General features: G+C 46.5%; 1 protein-coding gene across 1 annotated transcript in view; it reads left to right on the top strand.

The window, feature by feature from the left end:
- FAF2 (Fas associated factor family member 2) overlaps positions 1-26,424 on the top strand; it is a 125,839-nt gene that overhangs the window by 43,624 nt on the left and 55,791 nt on the right. Inside the window, exons 5-7 of the mRNA XM_085618284.1 lie at positions 19,922-20,060; positions 20,593-20,678; positions 20,763-20,854. Coding sequence (XP_085474410.1) covers positions 19,922-20,060; positions 20,593-20,678; positions 20,763-20,854 — 317 coding nt within the window. The remainder of the gene's footprint in view (positions 1-19,921; positions 20,061-20,592; positions 20,679-20,762; positions 20,855-26,424) is intronic.

Genomic DNA, 26,424 nt, shown 5'->3' on the forward strand with positions numbered 1-26,424 from the left:
TAGGCATTCCCTTTGTCGTTGGGTACTTGCACTCCCTGGGGAACAGCTTCCTGCTAATATAATAGACAGGGTGTTCTAGACAATCTCCCCCTAACTGGGATAATACTGCACCCAGCCCAGAGTTGGAAGCATCAGTGGACAACATAAAGGTCTTGCTAAAATCTGGGGAAATTAGTACGGGGCTTGTAGTAATGATCTTTTTCAGGCTCTGAAAAGCGTCCAGCATTTCTTTTTTGGGATGTAGTAACTGCTGCTGTCGGGCTTCTTTTCAAAGGGCATTTGTCAAAGGGGCTGCCAGTTCTGAAAACTGTGGAACAAAGCGTCGGTAATATCCAATCAAACCCAGAAACGCGCGTAGCTCTCTCTTGGTGGTAGGAAAAGGTGTTTCTGCTATCGCTCTTACTTTTTCAGACCGTAAGGTACTTTTTCAGACCGTAAGGGGATCACCCCATCTCCCAGACCGTATCCAAGATACTTCACCCTCTGATAGGCTGCTCGAGATTTTTTTAAATTGATGTAGGCCCGGCTTGTTCTAAGGCCTGTAGGATGGTTCTCAAGTGTTGTAAGTGCTCTGGCCAAGTCGCACTGAAGACAACAATGTCATCCAGGTATGCTGAACAAAACGAGGGGTATGCCTGAAGGATGGTGTTCATAAGCCTTTGAAAAGTGGCAGGTGCCCCATTGAGGCCGAAAGGGAGAACGTTAAATTCGAGTAGCCCTTCTTCTGTTGAAAACATGGTTTTCTTTCGGTCCTCCTCTCGGAGGGGTACCTGCCAGTACCCTTTTGTTAAATCAAACGTGGTGATGTACTTAGCATCGCCCAACTTCTCAATAAGCTCGTCGACCCTTGGGATTGGATATGCATCAAAGATCGATATCGCATTCAGGGCACAGAAGTCCATACAGAATTGTGGTGTTCCATCCGGCTTGGGGACCATCACGATGGGCGAGGACCAGTCGCTTTTGGACGGACGTATAACACCAAGCCGGAGCATCTCATGCACCTCACTTCTTACTGCTGCCTTCTTTGCCGAGGGTGTCCTGTATGGCCTCTGTTTTACTATCTTCCCGTCCTGTGTTTCGATCCTGTGTTCGGCTAGTGAGGTCTTCCCCGGTGTGTCTGAAAAGATGGCTGAAAACGGATTTAATGTTTGGTGGAGGTCTTTCTTCTTCTCCTCGGTGAGGTCCTCGTTGACTACGAGTTGATCGAGGGTAGTGTTTCCTGAAGAAGAGGTTGGTAAGGTCAGGTGGGCTGTTCTGGGTAAGGGCCCCAACCATTTTTTTAAAAGGTTGATATGGTAACCTTGCTATTGAGTGGGTGATATTTGCACCCGGTATGTGGTGTTGCCTAGGGCCTCTAACACCTTATACGGGCCCAGCCATTCGCTTTGAAACTTCCGGGTAGAGGAAGGGAGTAGGACCTATACCCAATCTCCTACCGACACCTTCCTCCATTTCTTTCCTTTGCCGTAGTGTTTCTTTTGTTTCTCCTTACTCTTCTCCAGGTTGGAGTAGGCCAGGTCTCTCAATTTTCCCAACTTGGATCTCAGTTGTTGCGTGTATTTCAACAGGGACCTCTGGTCGTTTTCTTCTTCCATCTCCCAGGCATCCATGGTCCTCTCGAGGAGGGCCCTGGGTTGCCGTCCGTATAGCATCTCGAACGCGGAGCAACCCATGCTGCTCTGTGCTTGGGCTCGTAGTACGTACAATGACAATGGCAGGAGACGATCCCAGTCCCTGCCCTCTACGGTGAGCATTTTCTTCAGGGTGGTCTTTAAGGACCGGTTGTACCTCTCGACTAGGCCGTCGGTCTGGGGATGGTATACCGATGTGCGTAGGTGCTGGAGATCCAAGGAACGGCACACTTCCTTCATTAATCTGGACACGAACGGCGTTCCTTGGTCCGTTAATATTTCTTTGGGGGAATCCTACTCTGGAGAACAATTCCAGGAACTTCTCTGCAATGTTTTTAGCAGTGGGTGCTCTGAGTGGGAACGCTTCTGGGAATCTGGTGGCATAATCCACAATCACTAGTGCGTAGAGGTTGCCTTTAAGGGTCTTGGGCAAAGGACCTATCAAGTCCATACCGACTGTCTCGAATGGTTTTCCTATTACTGGCATGGACTGAAGCGGGACTGCAGGTGGACGTTGCATGTTTTTCTTCTGGCATACCTCACATGTCTGACAATGCCTTTGGATGTCTTTGTAGATACCGGGCCAGAGAAAGTGACGTAGCACGTTCTGTGTAGTTTTCTCTGCGCCGGAGTGTCCCGCTGTGAGGTGGGCGTGAGAGAAGAATAGTATTTGCTCTCGGAAGGGTACTGGGACCAGGAGCTGCGCGTTGGTTCTTCCGGGCCTCCTTCACGATACAAAAGATCATTCTTGATCAAAAAATGGGGATAATTAAGGGATGCGTTGCTCTGGTTAACGTGTGCTGATTCCCAGGCGTTGAACAGAGTGGCATCGTTAGCCTGGGCAAAGCGGAAATTCCGGTATAATAGCCAGGGGTCTGGGTTAGTGAAGGCCGGAACGGGGGTTCCCTGATCGCCTACTTTTCTTCCTACTTTGTCTTGGAATAGGGACAGGAAATCAGGGTTGTCTACACCTAGAATAAGGTCTTCAGGCAGGGAATCAACTACCCCCACCCGTACCGTACAAGGGGATCTGGCTATGGGAAACATAGTAACATCTGCAAGGGGTTAGGGTTTAATGTCCCCATGTACACAGCGGATGTGTACTAATGTTTCTGTAATGTATTGGGAGGTGAGTATAAGGTTCTTCTGTACTACCGACTGCTTGCACCCGGAATCTAACAGGGCCTTTACCATCTTCCCATTCACCTATACGCGTATATAAAAGGATGACCCCATTTCCGCGGCCTTCGGGATGCACCCAACCTCCCTAGGTTCATCCGCTGGTTTCTTTCGGGGACATAGGCAGGCGATGTGGCCCAAGTAGTCACATTTGAAACACTGTGGTCCCTTGAATGTTGGCATCTCTGTTCTGATATGTTTAGTCTTTGGAATGTCCAGCAAAGACTTCGGTTTCTTTTCAGTCTTAGGGGGTATGCCACCTTTGTTAGCTTTCTCGTTGTCCCATAGTAATGTTCGAGGCTGAGCACGCGAGTAGTTATCGTCCATCTTGATGGCCTGTTGAGCAGAAAGATTGGAATGTTGTCTGAGCCATCTCTGTGTGCCATATGGGAGGGCCTCCATAAACTGTTCTAGGTACACCCTGTTCATAATTTCGTCTTTTGTACTGGTGGCTGGTTTTAGCCACTTGTCCGCTGCCATCTTTAAATGAAGTGTTTTCGGGTTTTCACCAGGTACCCCCTTCTTTGCGAAACCTTACTCTATAGGCCTCTGCATCCAGGCCTAGGTGGTCTAGGATTATGTCTTTTATTTTCTGGTAAGGGGTGTTTCCGGTAGCATTGGCTACTTGATAGGCCGATTGGGCATCACCGGTCAGGAGAGGTGCCAAAAAACAGCCATTTCTCCTCAGGCCAGCCACACGCTCTGGCGGCCCGTTCGAAGTTCAATAAGAACGCATCCGGATCTTCCCCGGATACGTACTTCTGGAGGGATATACCTGAGGGGCTATGGGTGGGGGCTCGTCTCTCTACTTGTATAGAGATACCAGGGTTGTGCACCACCTTCTGCAGGCTCTCTATCTGGGCTGTAATGGTGTTTTTAAACACTTCGTGGTCCGCTTGGGCGGACGTCATCTGTCTCTCGATGGCCCATTCGAGTTTTTCCTGGCCTTTGAGATGTTGAATTACCGCCTACATCACGGGTTTACTGATGGATTGGGATGTTAATCCCACTTCTGACACCAGTTGTGGCAGGGTTGAAGTAACGGGTCGGAAGCAAGGTCTTCTCAGATAAGGTTTTATTTTCCTAAAGACACGTTTATGCTGACTTGTGAGTCTTTCGGCGGCAAATGTGGCGGGATCCGTCGTGCTTGGTACCCCTCGGCTTCTTCCTACGGACTTCAGCTCCACCTCCCAGGGTCCGGTATGTTGTCTCGGTAGTCCGTCCGTGTCGATGGGGCATGAAAGAGATGAAGAAAAAGGGTTTCGGACGCTGTCCCGTGAAACGATCAAAAGTAAGGGATCGGGCAGTGAAGCAGGCACCACACACTCTTGTGCATGTTTTAACCAAAACGAAAGGGGAAAATGTGACTAGTGCTCGTGGTGAGGGGAAACAAGTTGTGATGTTTGAGGGGGGGGTTTTAGGGCTCCCGTTTAGGTAATCGGACCGTCCCTCCTCCCAACCCACCAATAGAACTTTTCTTGTGCCTGGGTAAGCCACGCTCCTCCTGGAGCGTGGCTCGGTGACACGTGGGGACGTTGGCCTCCTGGCTCAGTCCGGGCTCTTGATGGTCTCGTCCCTCGGTCTGTTCCGCTCTCTTCGTTTCCTCCTCGGCTTACCACGAACACTCCTTCTCTCGGGTCCTCTTCCTCCGCTCTGGTGTCGATGCACACCCACTTCCTGGATTCTCCAGTCCTTATCGTCGAACGCGCTGACGTCAGGTGGGGGCGGAGTCTCGTCACCTTGGAAGCCCCAGTTAAAGGAGCCGCCTCCTTCTTCCGTCAGTGTCAATAAAGTTGTGTTTTGTGTCGTCCTGCTGGGAGGAGATAAGAGGGGGAGATAGAGGCACTGCAGACCACCAGTCCATAGCGGGCTCATGTCTCTTACTCAGCGAGCCCGCCCCGTCACACAGGCCGAGATCAATGTAGGATGAAGCATCAGTATTTGTGATTGACTGAACGGTTTTGGGGCCCCAAAGCATTGAAAACCCATTATAATGCTAGAATAGTTTAAAAGTATGAAAGATTAGTATCTACATGCGTTCCAGATACTATGTGTTAGGCCCCTTTTCCCATAAATAAGTTGCACAGTATAGGGTACAGCACAGACACCATAATGGCAATAGTGATAATTGCTCCTTTGAGTTAAATTTTGTATCGTAAAGACAGCAGATTAATTAACATGCTTTAAGTGGTGACTTTTATTGTTCTTTCTTTAATAGCTTTGAGTTTTCTGTCAAGTAGCATCAGCTAACGTGTTTTTTGACCCATATGGTGCAATCTTTCCTGGCTGCCATCACTACTTCAGGAAGGCAGGATCCAAACGAAAAATCTCTAATCTGTAGCACAACTTAAAGTGGAGACTTTCTTATTGGCCCATGCTCCGATTATTAATGTGGTTGCTTGCGTTCCTCTCATTGAAACTTAGTTTGATCATTCCTTTGCTAATGTGGTTCATAAGAACAAATAGCAATAGGTATTCCCTTCTTCTAATGGTCTGGTCTGCAGTGGAGTGCTTTGTTAGAGTGCAGTAATGACTGAAATATAGAGTTTATCCCTGTTTTAGTGAGCTAGTCTCAAGGCTTTCATGTGCGCATGTGGCATAGAGATAGTGACTCCTCTTTTTACAATATTTGAGGTGTTCAGGTATTAGCAGTTTAATAGTTTTAGGAGAGATAGCAGTCCACTTTTGTCTTTCAGTCCATTGGCTACTGCATTGGTTGCATCCAATACTCTCGGTGCTCTTCATGCACTTGCATTACTTCTCCTTTGACCTTCTCAGGTTGCCCGCATGAGAAGTCCTAGGGACGAGTGCCCATGCGTAAATGGTTTTACACATTGAAAAGGATACAATGTCATAGATTTCTTTAAACATTAATTTCAAACAAGGTTAATTAAAACATGTGAAAAGAAAATGGAGCTTCACTTTCCATTCACAGTACTCTTTTCACTTCAGTTTCTTAATGCACCTATGCCAACGTTTAAGACTATCGATTCATCCAATGAGGCATACTTCTGGTTTCTGCAGGACCACAGCAGATTTTCCTTCATGGAGTGCTTTCGGAGAGTTTCTGAATACCCTAACATGGAATTCCCATGTTGTCTAAAGTTGAAACCTGTATCTGTCATCATGTGTTACAGTAGGTTTGTGGCTTTCTTTTTTCCCGTGTGCCTTTTCTAGTTAAACACCACTTACTTCTGCTAGTTTATATGGTTCTCAGTATATCACTAATTGACATAACATAATTTTGACCATTATTTACTTTGAGAACTAAGGGGTATTTAATAATGATGACATTATCTGCACACGAAGGATAACTCCCAAATATATAATGGCTCATGGACATTAGTTAAGACTTGCATACACTTCTGAAACATATGTAAATCTATGGGTGGATTCAAGTTTAGAAAACAAATTGAGCCTCGCCTACCTCCACTACCCCCATGAGCATGCTAAGTGTGTGTACGTGGCTGAAGAGCAAAGTGAGAGTTCATAAGCGAACAGGTCTCTTTAATGTTGTCTCAAAGCGAGGTCAAAAATATCTGCCACCTCCAGGAATTTTATCGATCTAATCCCGAAAGTTATAGTTAGGTAAATTGTTCAGTAACAGCGTAATGTTTTAAACTCTAAAAACCACAGAAATTCACCAGTTGTTAACTCAAGTGACTAGAACTTGTGCCCCCGGCATGCACAGTTTTCTCATCAAATTCATTGCAAATGTTGCAGTATTAATATCAGTGATGTAATATATGGGGTAATTAGCAGTGCATGGTGATAGTTAGTTACCTTCGGACATGAGTTATAGGTTCGAGGCATATGAGCTGCAGATCACACACTGAGGATAAGATCGCCATCTGGTGTTGGGCTCGGATGATTGCAGGTTGTTGTTGTCTTCGGAAGAAGCCTTTGGTCACGAGGTTGGTGACTCCTCCCCTGGACAACAGTGCGCATGGGCATCCACTCCATCGGCAGATTGTTTTTTTCCGCCATTGGGTTCGGATGAACTTTTTTCCGCTCCAGCAGAAAACTTCTAGCAATCATTTTAAATACTTAATCTTCATTCCATCGACGTCGAACTCAACTCGGACCGGTTCCGCAAGCGGCTGATGGACAGGACACCCTTCAAAAAATGCCCCCAGTGTGGAGCGAAGTTCCCCCACAGTGACCACCACGAGGTTTGTAACCTCTGCCTGTCGCCGGAACACAACGAGTCCACCTGTCCAGCTTGTTCCGCTTTCCGTTCGAAGAAGACCCTCCGGGACCGAAGAGCTCGACGCCATATTATGGCCAAACCAGCTCCAGAACCGGAGGACATCTTTGCTCAAGATGTTCCCGAAGACGACACCGAAGATCTCGATCGTGTCCGAGGCCGACGATTCCGATGACCTCATCACTCCAGGGCAGCGTGTGAGTACCACCCCCCCTGCCCCTGCCCCATCCAAAAAAGCATTGGTCAAGACTCCGCCAGCTGGGCCCAGTCGCGACCGGAAATCCTCTTCAGAAGCCCCGCCCTCGGGCCCGGCTCCGAAGACATCTAAGCCTGTGGGTGGCTCGGGCTCGAGCAAACCTCACCTGATTGTGCCTTTAACACCCTCGGCACCCAAAATCCCACTGTCGGCACCGAAACAGGCTCCAAGACCGAAATCTCCTTCGGCACAGAAACGTTCCTCGGCACCGAAGTCTCCACCGGCACCGAGACGTTCTTCAACATCGATGCCTGAAAGTCCATCGGCACCGAAACCTCAGTCGGCACCGAAACCTCAGTCGGCACCGAAACCTCAGTCGGCACCGAAACCTCAGTCGGCACCGAAACCTCAGTCGGCGCCGAAACCTCAGTCGGCGCCGAAACCTCAGTCGGCGCCGAAACCTCAGTCGGCGCCGAAAACTCAGTCGGCGCCGAAAACTGCGTCCCCGCCGAAAAAAGCTCATAAAGACCCGAAGCGGACATCGCAGACACCACCTTCGGAGCCAGATGAACTTTTTCGACCAGATCCTTCTCAAAAGCGGATCTACATCAACCCTAACACGGGACATGTGACTGCCATCCCATATAAAAAGCGGAAGCTGGACACTACACCTCCCCCAGCTCCCATACGGAAAAAGGACTGTGCTACTTCACCACTTCGTCCTTCCTCTCCTGTTTTACCTCCTAACCCGTCCCCCCCTCCTCCTCCTGATTCTCCTTTACCTTTACCTTTACCATCTCCCTATCATTCACCTCCTCCACAGGATGATAATGATGACTTAGGGGGAGGGGCGGACCCTGATTTATTTAATGATCCTGTTGATCCAAACGACCCTTTTACGTTCCCAGACCCAGCACCCATGGATGACTGGTCTTATCCTATACCTGACATGCCTGACCCCACTACCTACCCCTCCAAGCCCTCCCCTCCTGATGACCACCTAGGGTTCGGCCAACTTATAAATAGGGCAGCAACATTCCACGGCGTCACAATGCACACAGACGCCCTTGAAGAGGACTTTCTCCTTGATACCTTTGAGCAGTCACAAAAGACTGTGCACATACTGCCCATGATCAAAGGGGTTATAAAGCATGCTACTGAAGTCTTTAAGGACCCTGTTCGAGCTAGGGTTCTCAACCCACGCATCGAAAAAAAGTACCGACCAGCCCCGCAAGACCCTGCATACATTAAGGCCCAGCTCCCTTTAGACTCCTTAGTCGTATCAAATGCCAGGAAGCGCGCTAACTCACAGACAACTGGAGAAACGCCTCCCCCAGACAAAGAGTCTAAGCTTTTAGAAGCCTCAGGCAAACGGGTCGCCGCGCAGGCGGCTAACCATTGGCGTATTGCGAATACCCAGGCCCTGTTAGCCAGGTATGATAGAGCGCATTATGACCAACTTGAGGACCTTATGCAACATCTGCCTGAACCCTTTAAGTCCCAGGCCTCTGACCTCATCCAAGAAGGCAAATTAATATCTAATGCCTCCATTAAATGCGCCTTAGATGCAGCAGACACTGCTTCTAGAGCGGTCAATACTAGCGTCTTACTCAGACGACATGCCTGGCTCCGTATTTCCGGTTTTAAACCGGAGGTTCAAACCGCAATTCTAGCTCAACCTTTCAACCAAGAGCAGCTATTTGGCCCTGCAGTGGATACTGCATTAGAAAAAATGAAAAAGGATAATGAAACTGCCAAGTCTATGGGAGCACTGCAGTCTCCTCAAAACCGGGGTTCCTTTCGTCGCTCCTTTTATAGAGGAGGCTCCAAAAACACATCAACTGAGACCACGTCCACCTTTAAAAATTCTGGACAAACATCCCCTAACAGAGGTTATTTCCGGGGAGGTTATAGGGGAAACAATAACAAAGGTCGAGGGCGGGGCAACAACAACAACACCCGCACCTCACCAGCCACCAAACAGTGACTTGCCACCACTCCCCCCAGACCATTCCACTCCGGTCGGGGGGCGACTCCAACAATTCCTACCTGTCTGGACTTCCATCACCACAGACAGGTGGGTAAGACAAATTATCCAGTCTGGCTACTGCCTCGAACTCATACAATCCCCCCCAAACATACCACCCAAACAACGTCCAATGTCCTCGCATCATCTCTCTCTCCTCAAACAAGAAGTTCAATCCCTGTTACAAAAACATGCGATAGAACCAGTCCCCCTTCAACAGCAGGGAAAAGGGGTATATTCTCTATACTTCCTCATTCCCAAAAAGGACAAAACACTAAGGCCCATACTGGATCTCAGACTGCTAAACCAGTATATACATTCGGATCATTTTCACATGACCACTCTCCAACAAGTCCTCCCACTTTTACAACAGGGAGACTTCCTCGCCACATTGGACCTCAAGGACGCATACTTTCACATCCCTATGCATCCCGCTCACAGAAAATATCTACGATTTGTGGTAGATGGGCAACACTATCAATTTACAGTTCTCCCATTCGGAGTAACCACGGCACCCAGAGTGTTCACCAAGTGCCTAGCAGTCGTGGCAGCGCATCTCAGAAGACAACAGATCCATGTCTTCCCCTATCTGGACGATTGGCTCATAAAAGCCAATACATACCAAAAATGCGTTCTCCACACTCATCGCACGATTCAAACTCTCCACGATTTGGGATTCACTATCAACTACCCCAAATCCCACCTACAACCTTCCCACTTACATCAGTATCTAGGAGCAACCATAGATACATCCAAAGCCATTGCCTATCCCAGCACTGCCAGGATAGCCAGTATACAAAATCTCATCTCTCAATTTCAAACTCATCCATCTCTTCCAGCAAGAGTGTTCATGCAGCTCCTAGGCATGATGGCGTCATGCATCTCCATAGTCCCACACGCACGACTTCAAATGCGTCCCTTACAGGAATGCTTAGCACAACAGTGGAATCAAGCTCACGGACAACTTACCGATCTGGTGTTGGTGGACAGTCGCTCACTTCGCTCACTGAAATGGTGGAACACCATCAACCTGTCCAAAGGGAGACCGTTCTTAGAGCCTCTTCCACAAGTTGTGCTAACTACAGACGCATCTCTCACGGGGTGGGGAGCCCACCTCCTTCACCATACCACTCAGGGCAGATGGACCAGTCAACAAAAACTGCTCCACATCAACCACCTGGAACTCTTAGCAGTGTTCCTAGCACTAAAATCCTTTCAAATTCACCTGAAGAACAAAACTGTCCTCATACGCACAGACAACATGACGACAATGTATTATATACAGAAACAGGGAGGGACACACTCTCTCCAACTGTCCCAACTGGCACAGCAAATCTGGAGATGGGCAATTCCCCAAAACATCTACCTGTTAGCAGAACATCTCCCAGGGATCCACAATCAAGTGGCCGACCTCCTAAGTCGCCACACACAACAGATCCACGAATGGGAACTACACCCCAAGGTTCTACTCCCCTTCTTCCAAAAGTGGGGACAACCAGACATAGACCTGTTCGCCACTCCCGAAAACACAAAATGCCCAACCTTCGCCGCCAGGTTTCCACACCCACAGTCGAAGGGCAATGCCCTATGGATGAACTGGTCAGGCAGATTTGCGTACGCCTTTCCGCCTCTCCCACTAGTTCCATTTGTGGTACGCAAACTGAAACAACAGTCACTAACACTAATACTAGTGGCTCCCACTTGGGCACGTCAACCGTGGTTCACCACACTTCTGGAACTATCTTTAGTTCCACATCAAAAGCTACGCCTCTCCCCAGATCTGTTAACCCAGAACCATGGAGAAATCAGACACCCAGATCCTCAAACACTGAATCTAGCGATCTGGCTCCTGAGGTCCTAGAGTTCGGTTACCTCAATCTCCCTCCAGACTGTATGAATATCATAAAAGAAGCCAGACGCCCTACTACTAGAGCGTGTTATGCCGCTAAATGGAAACGATTTGCCATCTACTGCGCTAATAATGACATACATCCATTGGATGCTTCCATCCAAAACATCATTTGCTACCTACTACACTTGCAAAGATGCAATCTAGCGTATTCCTCTATACGTTTACACCTAGCAGCCTTGGCAGCCTACTTGCAAAATAGGCAACACCTGTCCCTTTTTAACGTACCAGCCATCAAAGCCTTTATGGAAGGTCTCAAAAGAATTCTTCCCCCAAGATTGCCACCTGCACCAGTGTGGAATCTCAATGTGGTTCTAACAAGACTCATGGGCCCCCCATTTGAACCTATGCACAAATGTGAATTGCAATTCCTAACATGGAAGGTAACTTTCCTTATCGCAATCACTTCCCTGCGCAGAGTAAGTGAAATACAAGCCCTTACACTTGAGGAACCTTTCTTACAACTACACCGTAACAAAGTGGTTCTTAGGACAAACCCTAAATTTCTTCCAAAAGTGATTTCCCCTTTCCACCTTAACCAATCAGTAGAACTACCGGTCTTTTTTCCAAATCCAGACTCGGTAGCTGAAAGGGCCCTACATACCTTAGATGTCAAAAGAGCCTTGCTTTATTACATCGACAGGACAAAACCTTTTCGAAAGACAAAACAACTCTTTGTTGCTTTCGCGCCACCACACAAAGGCAACCCGATCTCCAAATCAGGAATAGCCCGGTGGATAGTTAAATGCATCCAAATATGCTACCTCAAGGCTAAACGTACACTTACAGTTCCCCCTAGGGCGCACTCCACGCGTAAAATAGGGGCTTCTATGGCCTTCTTAGGCAATATTCCCTTAGACATTTGCAAGGCAGCCACATGGTCTACCACGCATACCTTCACTAAACACTATTGTGTTGACGTGCAGGCCAAACAACAGGCCTCCGTGGGCCAGGCTGTCCTAAAAACTTTATTTCAAGCTGCTGCAACGGATACAGGCGACCACCGCTAAGGGGAGCACTGCTGTATAATCTATCCTCAGTGTGTGATCTGCAGCTCATATGCCTCGAACGGAATATGCTACTTACCAGTATGCATCTGTTCTTGGCATGTAGAGCTGCAGAGTCACACACGCCCGCCCGCCTCCCCGGGACCTGTATCTGTTCCAGCATCCGTCTTACTTAGACATTACACATGGACATCCTTTCTTTCTTTTCTATATACTCCATCTTTTCCCATCATGGCGAAAAACAATCTGCCGATGGAGTGGATGCCCATGCGCACTGTTGTCCAGGGGAGGAGTCACCAACCTCGTGACCAAAGGCTTCTTCCGAAGACAACAACAACCTGCAATCATCCGAGCCCAACACCAGATGGCGATCTTATCCTCAGTGTGTGACTCTGCAGCTCTACATGCCAAGAACAGATGCATACTGGTAAGTAGCATATTCCTTTCTCGATGACTGTAACTGGTGAATTTCTGTGGTGTTTAGACTTTAAAACGTTATGTTGTTACTGAAAATCTTAACTAACGTTACTTTAACCGTTGGCTTTTTCAGTGAATTTCTAGATTTTTTTAACAAAGTAATATTTTATTACCATACCTAAATCCAACCCCTGGTAGGAGGTTGGCTGCAGGGCCTGGCCTGTGACAAACTCCATGCTGCACGCCTTCCTTCCCAGGGTCTGTTTTGACCTGGGTACCCCATCCCCCAGGACCACACCACAGGGCTTTTGTTTTGTAATGGGGACAGATCACACAACACTTTCTCCCTGAGCAGTTAACGGCATCAGGGGCCCCATTCCCCCAGGGCCTGCAGTATTAAAGGTAGGTTCTCTGATGCCCACGCAGGGCACCCACCAGGCACTGGGGGCCGTGCAGGGCTACTTATGCTGATCTCTCAGGACAGGAGCAATATTTGGATCTGTTTCCCTGCCTCCATCAGTGCATGCAGGGAAACAGATCTCAAGTCTGCTCCCAGCCGACGGTAGCATTTTTAAAGCTCCCCCGGCTGGGGGCACAGTTTGTTAGCTCCAGTGTGGTGGGAAATTAAAAAATGCTTCCGCCAAGCGGGATCAAACACAGGTTTCCATGCCGGTGTGGGCAGGGAAACTGCTGTGTCCTGGGGGTGGACTCTCCGAGTCCGAGGGGATGGTGTCCACCGGGGCCAGTAATGGCTCAGAGGGGGGCTGCTCCCCCCTCCATTTTATCTAACGTGTTATGCCCCGATGAATTGGGGCCCCATCCCTTTTCTTGTCATATGGCTCAGGGAGGTGAGCTGCGCAGCCCCCCTCCTTTTTAAAAAGGTAATACTGCCATGGGGGTCCCCGGGACCTCTTAGAGGTTCACAGAGGTGGGGCCACAAACTTCCCGCCCTAAATAAAAACAATGCGTATTTTCCTCCCCAAGGGGATTTAATAAACCAGTGTGGGAGATCACAAATCACAAAAAGCAGTCTTTATGGACCAAGATCTAGTTTGCTGCCAAATTTGGTGTGAATCCTATAGCTGTCTCTGAAAGTGATATGGAAAAATGACTTCAACCTCGTTTTGGGACCCCTCCTTTTTTCTCGCTCTGCTTGTCGGATCACCCCAAAACGTTCCATGTGCAAATTAGTCAAAAAGTAGAAATTTTCAAGGAGTTTCATTAAACGCCAAAATTATCAGCATCACAAAAAATGCATTTTCTTTAGAAACGCAAGGGCTATAGCTACCCCTTGTCGACCGCCGGGGAGGGGGTGGGGGGGTGGAGAGAGAGAGTGTATGTATGTATGTATATGTGTATGTATATATATATGTGTGTGTATATATATATATTACCTACTGGCGGTCGCCAGTAGGTAGTTATAGTTAGGACCCCTTTTCCATAGGAAATCCGCAACATTCTATTTTGAATAACTTTGGCGCCGGTCGATGAATCCTCGCGAATTTCTCAAAATAGGTGGGGCGCTACGCTCCGCTCCTACCCTGAAAGTCTCGGGGGGATTCGTCAAGCGGGGGCTGAGATAAAAGGGGGGGTCCCAAAACGCGTTTTTCCCATGCATTTTTCCATAGGACCTTTAGAACGAGCTACAGCCCGAACGGCTGAACAGAATTACTAGAAATTTGGCAGAGAGGTAGTCCGTAGGTCAAGGAAGTGCCTTTTGTAGGTTTGGTGTAAATCTGTTCAGTAGATTCTGAGAAAATAGCCTTTAAATCAATATATATATATCTGAGCCCGCTTACGGTACGCTTACCGTACGCTTATCGTACGCGTACGGTGGCGTGCGCGATTCTGATTGGCTCTTAGATCTTAGTAAACATTCGAATCGGCCGAAACCAGGAAGCGGCGTCCGCCATTTTGTCTCTCGCACTGAGTGTTATTTATCAAACATGATGCCCAAAAACATGTTACGGGGCTGTTTTGACAACTCCCTCCCACATAGTCATGTTGAGGGAGTCCCCAAACATCCCCCAAGAGCAAAAACGGTTTTATTTTTTTTTCGGCAATTTCGCCGAGTACGCTTACCGTACGCTTACCGTAAGCGTACGGTAAAAATTAGAAATAAAAAAAACACTATCCACACTTACCCCACCCCCTGTGCTTTTGGTGGCCGTAGGCCACCAAATGTACAGGGCTTATTACATCAGTAAAAAAACTATATTTTGGCAACATGAAATTATAAAATCGAAATAAAAAAAACACTATCCACATCGGCCACCAAAAGCACAGGGGGTGGGGTCAAAGGCCACCAAATGTACAGGGCTTATTAAAGTTGATAAAAACCGTGCACGGAACGCACTGCGTTAAGTGGGCGCGCACGCCTCGAATGGCGTAAAGTAACTTAGCATTTAAAAAACTGTACAAATTCACTGAAAAAACCATAGGTTTCACACACGTTATAGTTAGGAATTAGCATTTAAAAAACCTTGCAAATTCACTGAAAAAACCATAGGTTTCACACATGTTATAGTTAGCGGAAATTTTACTGATAAAAAACCAATGAAATTGCCCCGTTATAGTTAGTGCAGGCAACTATAACTCACGCGACCGCAATCTTCTGCTGATGACATATGTGTCTTTATAAAAAAAATATTTGTAATATATGTATAGCTAAAAATGTATGGAAGAAGACATGGGCAAATAAGTGTCTAAATACAGTATTAGCATCAGCAGAGGATTGCGGTGGCGTGAGTTATAGTTGCCAGCACTAACTATAACGGGGCAATTTCATTGGTTTTTTATCAGTAAAATTTCCGCTAACTATAACATGTGTGAAACCTATGGTTTTTTCAGTGAATATATATATATATATATATATATATATATATATATATATATATATATATATATATATATATATATATATATATAATTTATTTAGGAGTTGGGCAGCGGCACCTACTAAAGGAACAAATACGCTAAGCCTACAAATACTAGCGTGCAATGCGAGCACACGCCCATCGGGCGAGACAAGTGACCTTTATCAAAGTCACCTGCATAGCTGCCTTCCTTACAAGCCAACCTTGTGAACAAGGGCGGATGGACGCCCGAAACGCGTCGAACTTGATGGCAAGCTCTGTTGTGTGATGCGGACTTGCAGAATAAAGGATTTACACGTAAGCGTGGGCCTCCAAGTGTTGGGTGTCGTCATATGATATATACACACATACATACACACAATCGTCCCCTCAAAGCAGTGATAGAGCTCCTGTTCCCATATTCACTCCATCACGCACAAAAGGACACAGCACCACCAAGGAGGTAATTTTTAGGAATCCTTAATATATGTATATGTATATAATAATATCTTCTTTATTCGGTTTTTTTCACATTTGAAAACCATAAAAGGTGTATATGTAGAAAGCAGGTTCCCCAAAGGTCCAGCAGGTAGTGGAGACGGGTACAGACCACAGCACGCAGTAGATAAGTAGTTGTGCAGATTTTATTCCAAGTCAATCGGCATGCCGCGTTTCGGCCGCGTCACCACGGCCTTGATCACATGACACTTGGTGAACCTATCACATGTTATATAGTGTAATATGGTTGACTTCCTCCTCTCTCAACCAATGGAATAATAACAGACAAAACAGCAAGCTACACGTACCAACAGGGTAAACATAAAAGAAATACTATCGTTTGGACAGTTAATTACTAAGTTAAACTTTAAAACATATGGTTCCAAAGTGGGAGTAAAATTCTAGAAAAACCCTGTAATGTACACTGAATATAATTCCAAACAGTAAAAGTGGACCATCGAAATTCGATCTAAAAGTAGCCCTAATTGCATAAATAAGCATGCGGAGGAAGGAAGCCCATAAAACCAATTGATTAAAACATAAATCATTTGAGAAGTCATAGCCTTAGAAACCCTGAGAACAACAAAGCGTAGAACAAAATAACATCTTGTTTATGCGTTCTATTGAAAGAGTCAATAATTGCATTTAGTAGTTTGGCACAAACCATAAAGGGTTTTCTTTTTGCTGCAGATGACAAAATAGGTTAACCCCTTCAGTGCCCCACCCTTTCCCCCTCCTGTGCCGGGCCTTTCATTAGCGGGCGGGCTCCATGACTAGATAGTCTCGTCATGGGCACAGCGCAACCGTGCTCCATGACGAGACTATCTCGTCATGGGCATAGAAGAGATTAATGCCTAATCTTAGATGTATACCATATTAAAGTATAGTTGAATCAACTATAATCATGATTGAACATTTGAACGTGTATCACATGTATGTGTATGCACTATGGTAGTTGGTAAATCCCCAGATATTGATACATAATTTTAGTACATAGATAATGTTAAAATTCTGAACAATATACTACTCTCCAATAAAGTGCAAGTGCAATATATATTGGGAGTCTATCAGGTTTGGGGAATATTTATAAAATGGATAAAATTCCAAATATACATATTAAAATCATATAGTACATCTAAAAAATCATGTAGTATAAGGTGCTAGTGCCTCATGCAGTACATCTAAATCATGTATTATAAGGTGCTAGTGCATCTGTGCAAATATGGCAAAAAAATTTGCAAAGATGGCAACCATATAGCAGCATAGGAAAAGGAGGTAGGAAAGACAAGGGAAAATGATCTGCCTAGGGCTAAGATGTTACAACAGTGTTGAAAACTATCAGCTTTCGAGGGAAATGTATAATAAAATATATACTCTGATGAATAGAAATCTAGTGAAAAAACCCTAATATATAAACCCAAAGACAACCCACAGGGATAAAATTAGGTTAAAATCAAGGTGCAGACAATTGAAGATGATAAAAGAAAACCCAAATGGCTAGTGTTTACTGGAGTCAACTAGTATACTGTGGTCATAAGAAATTGTGCATATCCTCCCCTGTGTTAAGTCCATTGGGCATCTTGGTGTCTAGTAGCAGTATATATTGTGTTTCTAATTGTCTGAGAAGTTTTTCCCTGTTGCCGCCCCTCGGAAGTTTTGGTACTGTATCTATCACAAAGTATTTCAAGTCGTTCAAATTATTGTGATGGACTAATTTGAAATGTCGTGCAACAGGGTAACTTGGGTCAGATATCCATCTATCTATCTATCTATCTATCGCGCTCCGCTCCTATCGCGCTCCGCTCCTATCGCGCTCCGCTCCTATCGCGCTCCGCTCCTATCGCGCTCCGCTCCTATCGCGCTCCGCTCCTATCGCGCTCCGCTCCTATCGCGCTCCGCTCCTATCGCGCTCCGCTCCTATCGCGCTCCGCTCCTATCCTGAAAGTCTCGGGGGGGATTCGTCAAGCGGGGGCTGAGATAAAAGGGGGGTCCCAAAACGCGTTTTTCCCATGCATTTTTCCATAGGACCTTTAGACAGGGCTACAGCCCGAACGGCTGAACAGAATTACTAGAAATTTGGCAGAGAGGTAGTCCTCAGGTCAAGGAAGTGCCTTTTGTAGGTTTGGTGTAAATCTGTTCAGTAGATTCTGAGAAAATAGCCTTTAAATCAATATATATATCAGAGCCAGCTTACGGTACGCTTACCGTACGCGTACGGTGGCGTGCGCGAGCTCGATTCTGATTGGCTCTTAGATCTTAGTAAACATTCGAATCGGCCGAAACCAGGAAGCGGCGGCTGCCATTTTCTCTCTCGCACTGAGAGTTAGGTTGTAAAATAAAGCCAAAAAACATGTAAAGGGGCTGTTTAGACAGCTCCCACACACATAGCCATGTTGAGGGAGTCCCCAAAGACCCCCCAAGTCCAAAAATGCAATTTTTATTTTTTCGCTAATTTCGCCGATTACGCTTACCGTACGCGTACGGTAAAAAAATATAAAAAAAAAAAAACACTATCCACACTCTCCCCACCCCGTGTGCAATTGGTGGCCGGAGGCCACCAATTGTCCATGGCTTATAAGAGGTGTGATAAACTAGAATATTTTAAACAAAAATAATAAAAGAAAAAATTATCCACACTCTCTCCACCCCGTGTGCAAATGGTGCCCGAAGGGCACCATTTGTGCATGGCTTATAAAAATTACGAAAAATTAAAATATTACCTTTCAAAACGAAGTGCATCATATGTCCTCCATGTGCGCACGGTGCGCGAAGCGCATCGTGCGTACATGGCCCATCAAGCGTAACGTGGGCACGCGGTGCGTGTAGCGCACCGCGTGCCCACCATGCGTGCACGGCACTAACTGCGTAAAGTGGGCGCGCGGTGCGCGAAGCGCACCGCGTGCTTACTGTGCGCGCACGGTGCGCACGGAACGAACTGCGTTAAGTGGGCGCGCACGCCACGAATGGCGTAAAGTAACTTAGCATTTAAAAAAACGTACAAATTCACTGAAAAAACCATAGGTTTCACACACGTTATAGTTAGGAATTAGCATTTAAAAAACCTTGCAAATTCACTGAAAAAACCATAGGTTTCACACATGTTATAGTTAGCGGAAATTTTACTGATAAAAAAACCAGTGAAATTCCCCCGTTATAGTTAGTGCAGGCAACTATAACTCACGCGACCGCAATCTTCTGCTGATGACATATGTGTCTTTATGGAAAAAAAATATTTGTAATATAATTATAGCTAAAAATGTATGTAAGAAGACATGGGCAAATAAGTGTCTAAATACAGTATTAGCATCAGCAGAGGATTGCGGTCGCGTGAGTTATAGTTGCCTGCACTAACTATAACGGGGGAATTTCACTGGTTTTTTATCAGTAAAATTTCCGCTAACTATAACGTGTGAAACCTATGGTTTTTTCAGTGAATATATAATATACATGTGATCAAGGCTCGGACGAGCCGAAACGTTATGGCGACATACTGCACTGAATAAAATTTCTGCACGAAGTACCTGGTCCGTGTCTGTATCTGCTTTGAAGCTGTTCTACGGAATCTGGTGATATATATATATATATATATATAAGAAAAAAGGTTAAAGTAACATTATAGTTAGGTGAGTTTGGTAGTGACATTACCATTTTGAACCAAAAAATCATAGAAATGCACCACTTCTAGTTAGCAGCGCTAACTAGAACTTGCGCCCCCGCCATGCACTGCTTATGACTTCACATATATCACTCCTGACATGTTCTATGAGATCACTTATAACATCATCCAAGCTACTTTTCTACACATTGGAAGGTAAGGTTTGAAGGCGTAGAGCAAACACCAACCATTTCCTAATTCATCGCCAGACTGCCGGATGATATTGGTTAAGAAGATATTACATTCCCTTTTGTCATTTGTAGTTGCTCTGCCGATCTAGGATTCTTCTTACCGAATAGATGCATTGATTGGTGATGTTGCTCTTTGTGTATTCCCAGGTTTGCTTTCAGATTCATTCGGCCAGACCCTCGAAGCAGAGTAACCGACCCTGTGGGGGACATTGTCTCCTTCATTCAGGCATTTGAAGAAAAGTATGGGAGAACACACCCAGTCTTCTACCAGGGAACCTATAGCCAGGTCAGTATCTCGGAGAAAGGACAGACTCCCCTGGTATCGAAGCCATGTTCTTCCCAGAGATGTACAGACAGGTTAGGTTACCCCTATATGGGGACCTCCTGGATTTAGGGGAGCACACTCCACTTTTAATGAGAGAACCAGTATGCACACTGGTCCCCCTAGAAATGTGTGATATGGTAATGGTTTGTTTGTTGGGGTATGGATCTCAGAGACATCAGTTAATTCCTAGTTTGCAGTGTTTAGAATATGCATTCATCCTGTATGCATGTGATATTCGATGTAAAGAATTGCAATTTAAGTTAAGGACTTGCTGTTAGGAGGTTGTTGCTGCATTGTGTTGTGCAGTAGGGGGGCTGTAATGCTCGTTACTATGTGGTGGCCTTGAGTACTATTCCTTTTTCTGTAAAACTGGTGCAGCGGTGGGGGGGTAGCGGCTTCAGAGCATTAAAAGAGGGAAGTTTGGACCAGGAGTCTCTTCTTGCATAGGTCTGCCCTTTACTCATGCTACCTCAATGCATTTTGTTTCCAACAGGCCCTCAATGATGCCAAGCGTGAGCTGCGTTTTCTGCTGGTGTACCTTCATGGGGATGAGCACCAGGATACTGATGAGTTTTGTCGGTAGGTTGAGCTCGGATTCACCCATCCTCGCTGCTGTCCTCAGCAGATCTTTGCTGTTCTTGATGATTATCTTTCCCTCTGCAGTACCACTCTGTGCTCACCAGAGGTCATACAGTTCATCAACACCAGGATGCTGTTCTGGGCCTGCTCGACAAGCAAACCTGAGGGATACAGAGGTGAGTGACGCTTTCACCTCCTTTGTTCACACACCATTTTGGGAGGTGTCAGAATGTTCTTAACAGATAACCAATTCACTGTTTGGGTACATTAGGGGGCTTGAGTTTGAGATTCTTTATTCAGTGTTTTTAGTGGTTTATGTAGAATTTAAATCGGAGTGGTTCAAACTGGAATGCAGTATGCACAGTGGCACTTCAGGGTGGTGAGAGCCCCCACGTTAACAACACTCTTATGATTGTGGCACAACTATGTACAATGACCTGAAACAAGCCTAATCAACTCAGTGAGATAGAGGGTTTATCATCATCATCGTGTGTGCGAACACTGTGTTGTACTTCTTTTTATACGCAGAGTTAGTAATTTGATATTGTCCCTTGCGCATTCACAGTGTATTCGAGCTGTAATGGGAAGATAAATGCATACAGAATAACTTAGTGGGAAGGGCTAGAGCAGGGGGGAACTCAGGCCTTTGAAAGGCCAGTAGTGCTTGAGAAGATTCACTAACATGTAAAGATGATTGTGCCCCGCGGCTGCCACTTTATCGGCATTGGTAATAGGAGAAGTGATTGTGACATGGATGTGGGGTTTTGACTAGAATTGATGGGCCACAATAAAAGCGATATTGATGTCTAGGTGTGCAGCAACAACAGACAGACAATTTGGGTATGATGTGCAGTGATTGGTAGGAGAAGAGAAGTTAAATGATGGGAGGAATTGAGAAAAGAGAGAGAGTAAAAGAAGTGAACCAGGATAGTTGAAGGGCGCAATGGCCAGAGAGGTTAGTGTTTGTAGACCGGAGTAATGACAGGTGTGGGCACTGATGGGAGAAATGGACATTGATGGGAGAAGTGGTAACTGACTAGAGAGTTGAACACAGGACACTAAGGAGAAAGGGGCAGTGACTGTCGAGGTGGGCACTAATGAAAGACTGGCAGCGATAGTGGAGGCAGACCCTTGCATGAAAATGGGACACTGACGAGAAAGGGCCAATGCCAGAGCTGGGCTCTTCGAGGAAGAGGGAACTGTGATGGAGGAGGTAAAAGTAACGGGAGCTATGGACTACCTTGGGAGACTTGAGCATTGAAGTGAGATCTGGGGTGTGATATGGGCAAGGAATTGTGAGCTACTTTTTCTTACTTTCTCTTATTACTTGCCAAGGTTCTTCTCGGAGCTTTTTCTTCTCTCTAAACACAATTGCTCTTTTATTGATTTCTTCATGCGGCTTTGATTTGCACTTCTATGCTCCTTTTTGTGTTGGTAGCTTGATAATAGAAGCATCCCTGTGTAAAAAGGTTCACTTAAGGTAATTGCACTTATCAATTTATACAAGTAATTTGTGCTACACGTTGAATTCAGGATTTTCCCCATGGCTCCAGTTCTTTAGTCCTACCATTCTGCGTGTATGATGTTATTGAAAGCACATTTTTAGATTCAAGACTCTATCCTTCTTCTCCCTTGCTTTGACTCTGTTGTTGCTTAATGTTTTAACTTCTGAATATAATTCTGCTTTTTGGCATGACATTTTTTAGGTTGTTTTATATTGTATAATCTGCATTTAACCCCTGAAGCTAGAAATTACATCTGTAGGAAAGTACCCCTTTTGGCATGGTTACCCCCCACGTTTTGCCTGACTTTGAATACAACTTTGACTGAATGTGCACGGGGTTCCTGCTAATCAAGTTCCCAGTGCCTGTGTTCTTTCCCAGAACTTCCTTTGTTTCCACAATTGCCACACCTCTGACCCACATATAATTTGCTTGTAAAAGGCACCAGTGGTACTAAGGGTATTGTGGCCAGAGAAGTGTCTCTAAGGGCTGCAGCATGTATTATGCCACCCTAGGAGACGCCTCGCCAAACACATGGACATTGCCACTGCAGCCTGCGTGTTTCGGTGAAGCTAAATGTGAAGAGTCGACTTGGCACACATCTCTGTGTACCTGGCCTGGCAGAACTGCAAGAGGGATAGGTAAGTCACCCCTACAGCAGACTTACTGCCCTGAAGGCAGGGTGCGCTATACCTTTTGTGAGGGCATAACTGCATGAGCAGATATGCCCCTATAGTGTCAGATTCCATTCTTTTTTTTTTTGACAGTCAACTTTATTGATTTTATTGAAACAAAGACAAAGTTACACTGACAGCACTGAATGTAAAATCACGCATTTGACAATAGAAAACATCTGATGTGAAGTCACACAGTAGGCAAATTGGACGAGCACTTGGCATCATGACAAGAACAATTGTCTCCCCTCTCCGGTCCCCCAACCTATCTGGTCTGCCCACTTGCCCCACACCCTTTGATACTAGGCTGGACAACCCCTGGCCTCAAATAAGTGTTTTCCCTGCGCTGCGCACCAGTCTAACCCCCCCCCCCCCCCCCCCACCCCCCCGGTGGCACTTAGTGATCGTGTGGGGGGGGTGTCGTCAGGCCGCACCCAGGCCTTGGCGATGTCACGTTTGGCGACCACGATAGCAGTGCCCAGGAACAATTTGTCTGCCCGGGTCTCGTCTAGACAGTCTGTGATGCCCAGGAGGTGACGCAGGGGATCATGGGGTACTTGCCACCCCAAAATGTGGGTAAGTTCTGTTTCTATTTTGTCCCAATACCCTGCGAGCCGTGGGGCACAACCAAACCATGTGGAAGAAGTCCGCTGGGTGGTGCCCGCATCGCGCGTAGCCGGGTAAGGCCTGCAAACCTGCTTTGTGCAGCTGGTCTGGAGTAAGGTATGTGGTGTGGAGGTAGTAAGTCTGGACGAGACGGAGTCTGGCTGAGGTAGTGATCTGTTTGGGGGCCATCAGCGCGTCCCGCCACTCCTCCTCCTCCTCGAGGGAGCCAAACCAACCCTCCCAGTGAGCCCTAAGCGGGTTCAGAGATGTGGGGCTGTTTATGAGAGTGCGGTATATGCGGGATATGCCTCCCTTCCAGAGGTTCCCCATCATGACCTGCACCTCAGGGGGACTGAATTCAGGAAGCGTGGTACTCGTGGGGATATGTGAATTGAGGGCGTGTTGAATTTGTAAGTACTTGTAAAATTGTGAGGCTTGGAGGGAGAAGCGACTAAGTCCTGAAAAGATCGCATGTCATCCCCCTACCCACACATCGCACAGCCAGGGAGATTCCAGTGTGAACCCTACCTCCACCCTCCACTTACAACTCAAAACAGCTCGTAGGAAATACAACAATCACATAAAAAAAAAGAAATCCACTTTTTTCCGTTCTGCACTGGACAGCGCAAAAAATAGACCCAAAGAGCTCTATAGCATCATCAGGCAACAAACCTCCAAGCCAGTGACCTCCTCAATTCAGGCGTCCAAAGAACTCTGCGACAAGTTCGCCAACTTCTTTAACGACAAGATTACTAAGATCGAACTCTCACTGGACACCATCAATTCTCGCCCCACTAAGAGCAACACACCCAGGGCGTACGATATCGCACCCTTTCCCTCTTCCAAATCTTGGCTAAGCTTCCGCCCCATTCTGGAATTTGAGATAATCACGCTGATCTCCACCTCCAAACCCTCATCTCATGTCCCACACCCCTTTCCTCCCCTACTGACCAAAAAGCTGAAGCGGTCCCTAGCACCTCTTTGGTGCATGATAATAAATAGCTCCATGAAAAATGGAGACGGTCCAGACTGCCTTATAGTAGGACAAGTCACACCCCTGCTGAAAAAACCCGGCCTTGACATAACGGATTTGAATAACTTTAGACCTGTATCTAACCTTCCCCTTCTGTCCAAAATCCTAGAAAGATGCGTACTCCAACAGCTAACCCAATACCTGGACAACATCAACCTCCTGGACTCCCACCAATCTGGCTTCCGAAAAGGCTGTAGCACAGAAACCGCAATCCTCAACATCGACGATATCCACAAATCACTAGACTCTGACCAATGCTGCCTCCTCATTCTCCTTGACCTATCGGCAGCATTCGATACGGTAGACAACAAACTCCTCATTAGGGCTCTCCAAGAAAGAGCCGGTCTTAGCGAGGTGGTCCTGCAATGGTTTTCCTTCTTCCTGCACAATCGCACTCAAAAAATAAAAAATAAAAACTTTGCTTCCGACATCCACCCTGTCAACAAGGGAGTCCCTCAAGGCTCAGTGCTCTCCCCATAACTCTTTAACATCTACATGGAACCTCTCACCAGACTACTCAAAACAGCCAACATCCGTTTCCATCTTTACGCAGACGATACTCTGTTATATTTGGAAACCACCTCCCTCAGACTTTCAAAGACTCAATGACGTACTGAGAGATGTTCAACACTGGCTGTTATGTAATCACCTTAAACTAAACCCCGACAAAACTGAGATACTCCTCATCTCGAACAAGGAGGAGAACCCTCAAATTGCTGAATGGTTAAAGGCCGTTGATGCGCTCAACTGGAATCTCACCCTAGCTGACTGTCAAATCACTAGGCATAATGCTACACCCGAAACTGAACATGGCCAGACACATCAAGAATTCGTCCAAGAGTGCTTTCCTTAACCTTAAACTACTGAACAAAATAAAACCTTTCATTCCGTCCAATGATCTTAAACCGGCCGCTCAAACAGGCCACTCAAACACTGGTGCTGTCAAGACTGGACTATGGAAACACAGTTCTCTCAGGAATTGCAAAGTCACATCTAGCTCCCATCAAAACAACTCTGAATGCGGCAGCCAGAATGGTCACCGGAGTCAAGAAATTCAACCACATTTCTCCTGCACTCAGAGAACTTAAGTGGCTCCCAGTCAAAATGCGGATTAGCTTCAGAACAGCCTGCCTCACTCAAAGTCCTACATACTGGCAAACCCAAATATTTGGCGGCCGGTCAGGCCAGGAACCTCAGAAGCTCAAACTCCCTCCTACTCATCCCGCCAAAAACTCAAAAACAAAAAACTGCGGCACGATTCTTCGCCGGAAGCGCGCCCAAAATCTGGAACTCTATTCCCCCTCACATCAGAACCATTCCCTCTTTTGTTAAATTCAAAAGCCAACTCAAAATCCTGTTCCTCAACCGCTCCCTAGGGAGTCGATAGTATCGATCGGAGCGGGTTAGCAGACACCTCGCTCTGCTCCCAACGCTATGTCCCCAAGACTGCAAAGCAGATCCCCCAACCAGCGTTCTGCCATGTTAATGTGTCATTCTTTTGTTTTGTTTGTTGTGATTCTCCGCAATGTATCTGTTGTAAAGCGCTCCAATACCCTCGGGTCAGGCCAGCGCTATATAAAACTTCTTTAAAAAAAAAAAAGAAAATGTGATACCAGTGTGTAAACCCTCGTAGTGCTGCCACCTCGCCGAGCCATGTACCTTTTAATTTAGTTTCCCAGTGTGTGTGACGTAAGGTCGAGCGCCAGGCCAGGAAGACCGTCCTGGTCACCGCTGGGAGCGCTTGAGGGACGGGGGAGCCGTAAAGGAGGGCTTGAATCTGGGGAAGGTCCATGCCTCGGAGTTCGGTTTGGTAGGCGGGGCCAGACCATCCCCCTGTAAACCAATCATGGAGGACAAGCAACCTCGTCGCTAGGTAGGATAGGTCAGTCATGCCCATTCCTCTGTCAAAGGATGGTATACGGCAACGGTCG

The sequence above is a fragment of the Triturus cristatus genome, chromosome 7 (assembly GCF_964204655.1).
Source record: "Triturus cristatus chromosome 7, aTriCri1.1, whole genome shotgun sequence".
Lineage (NCBI taxonomy): Eukaryota > Metazoa > Chordata > Amphibia > Caudata > Salamandridae > Triturus > Triturus cristatus.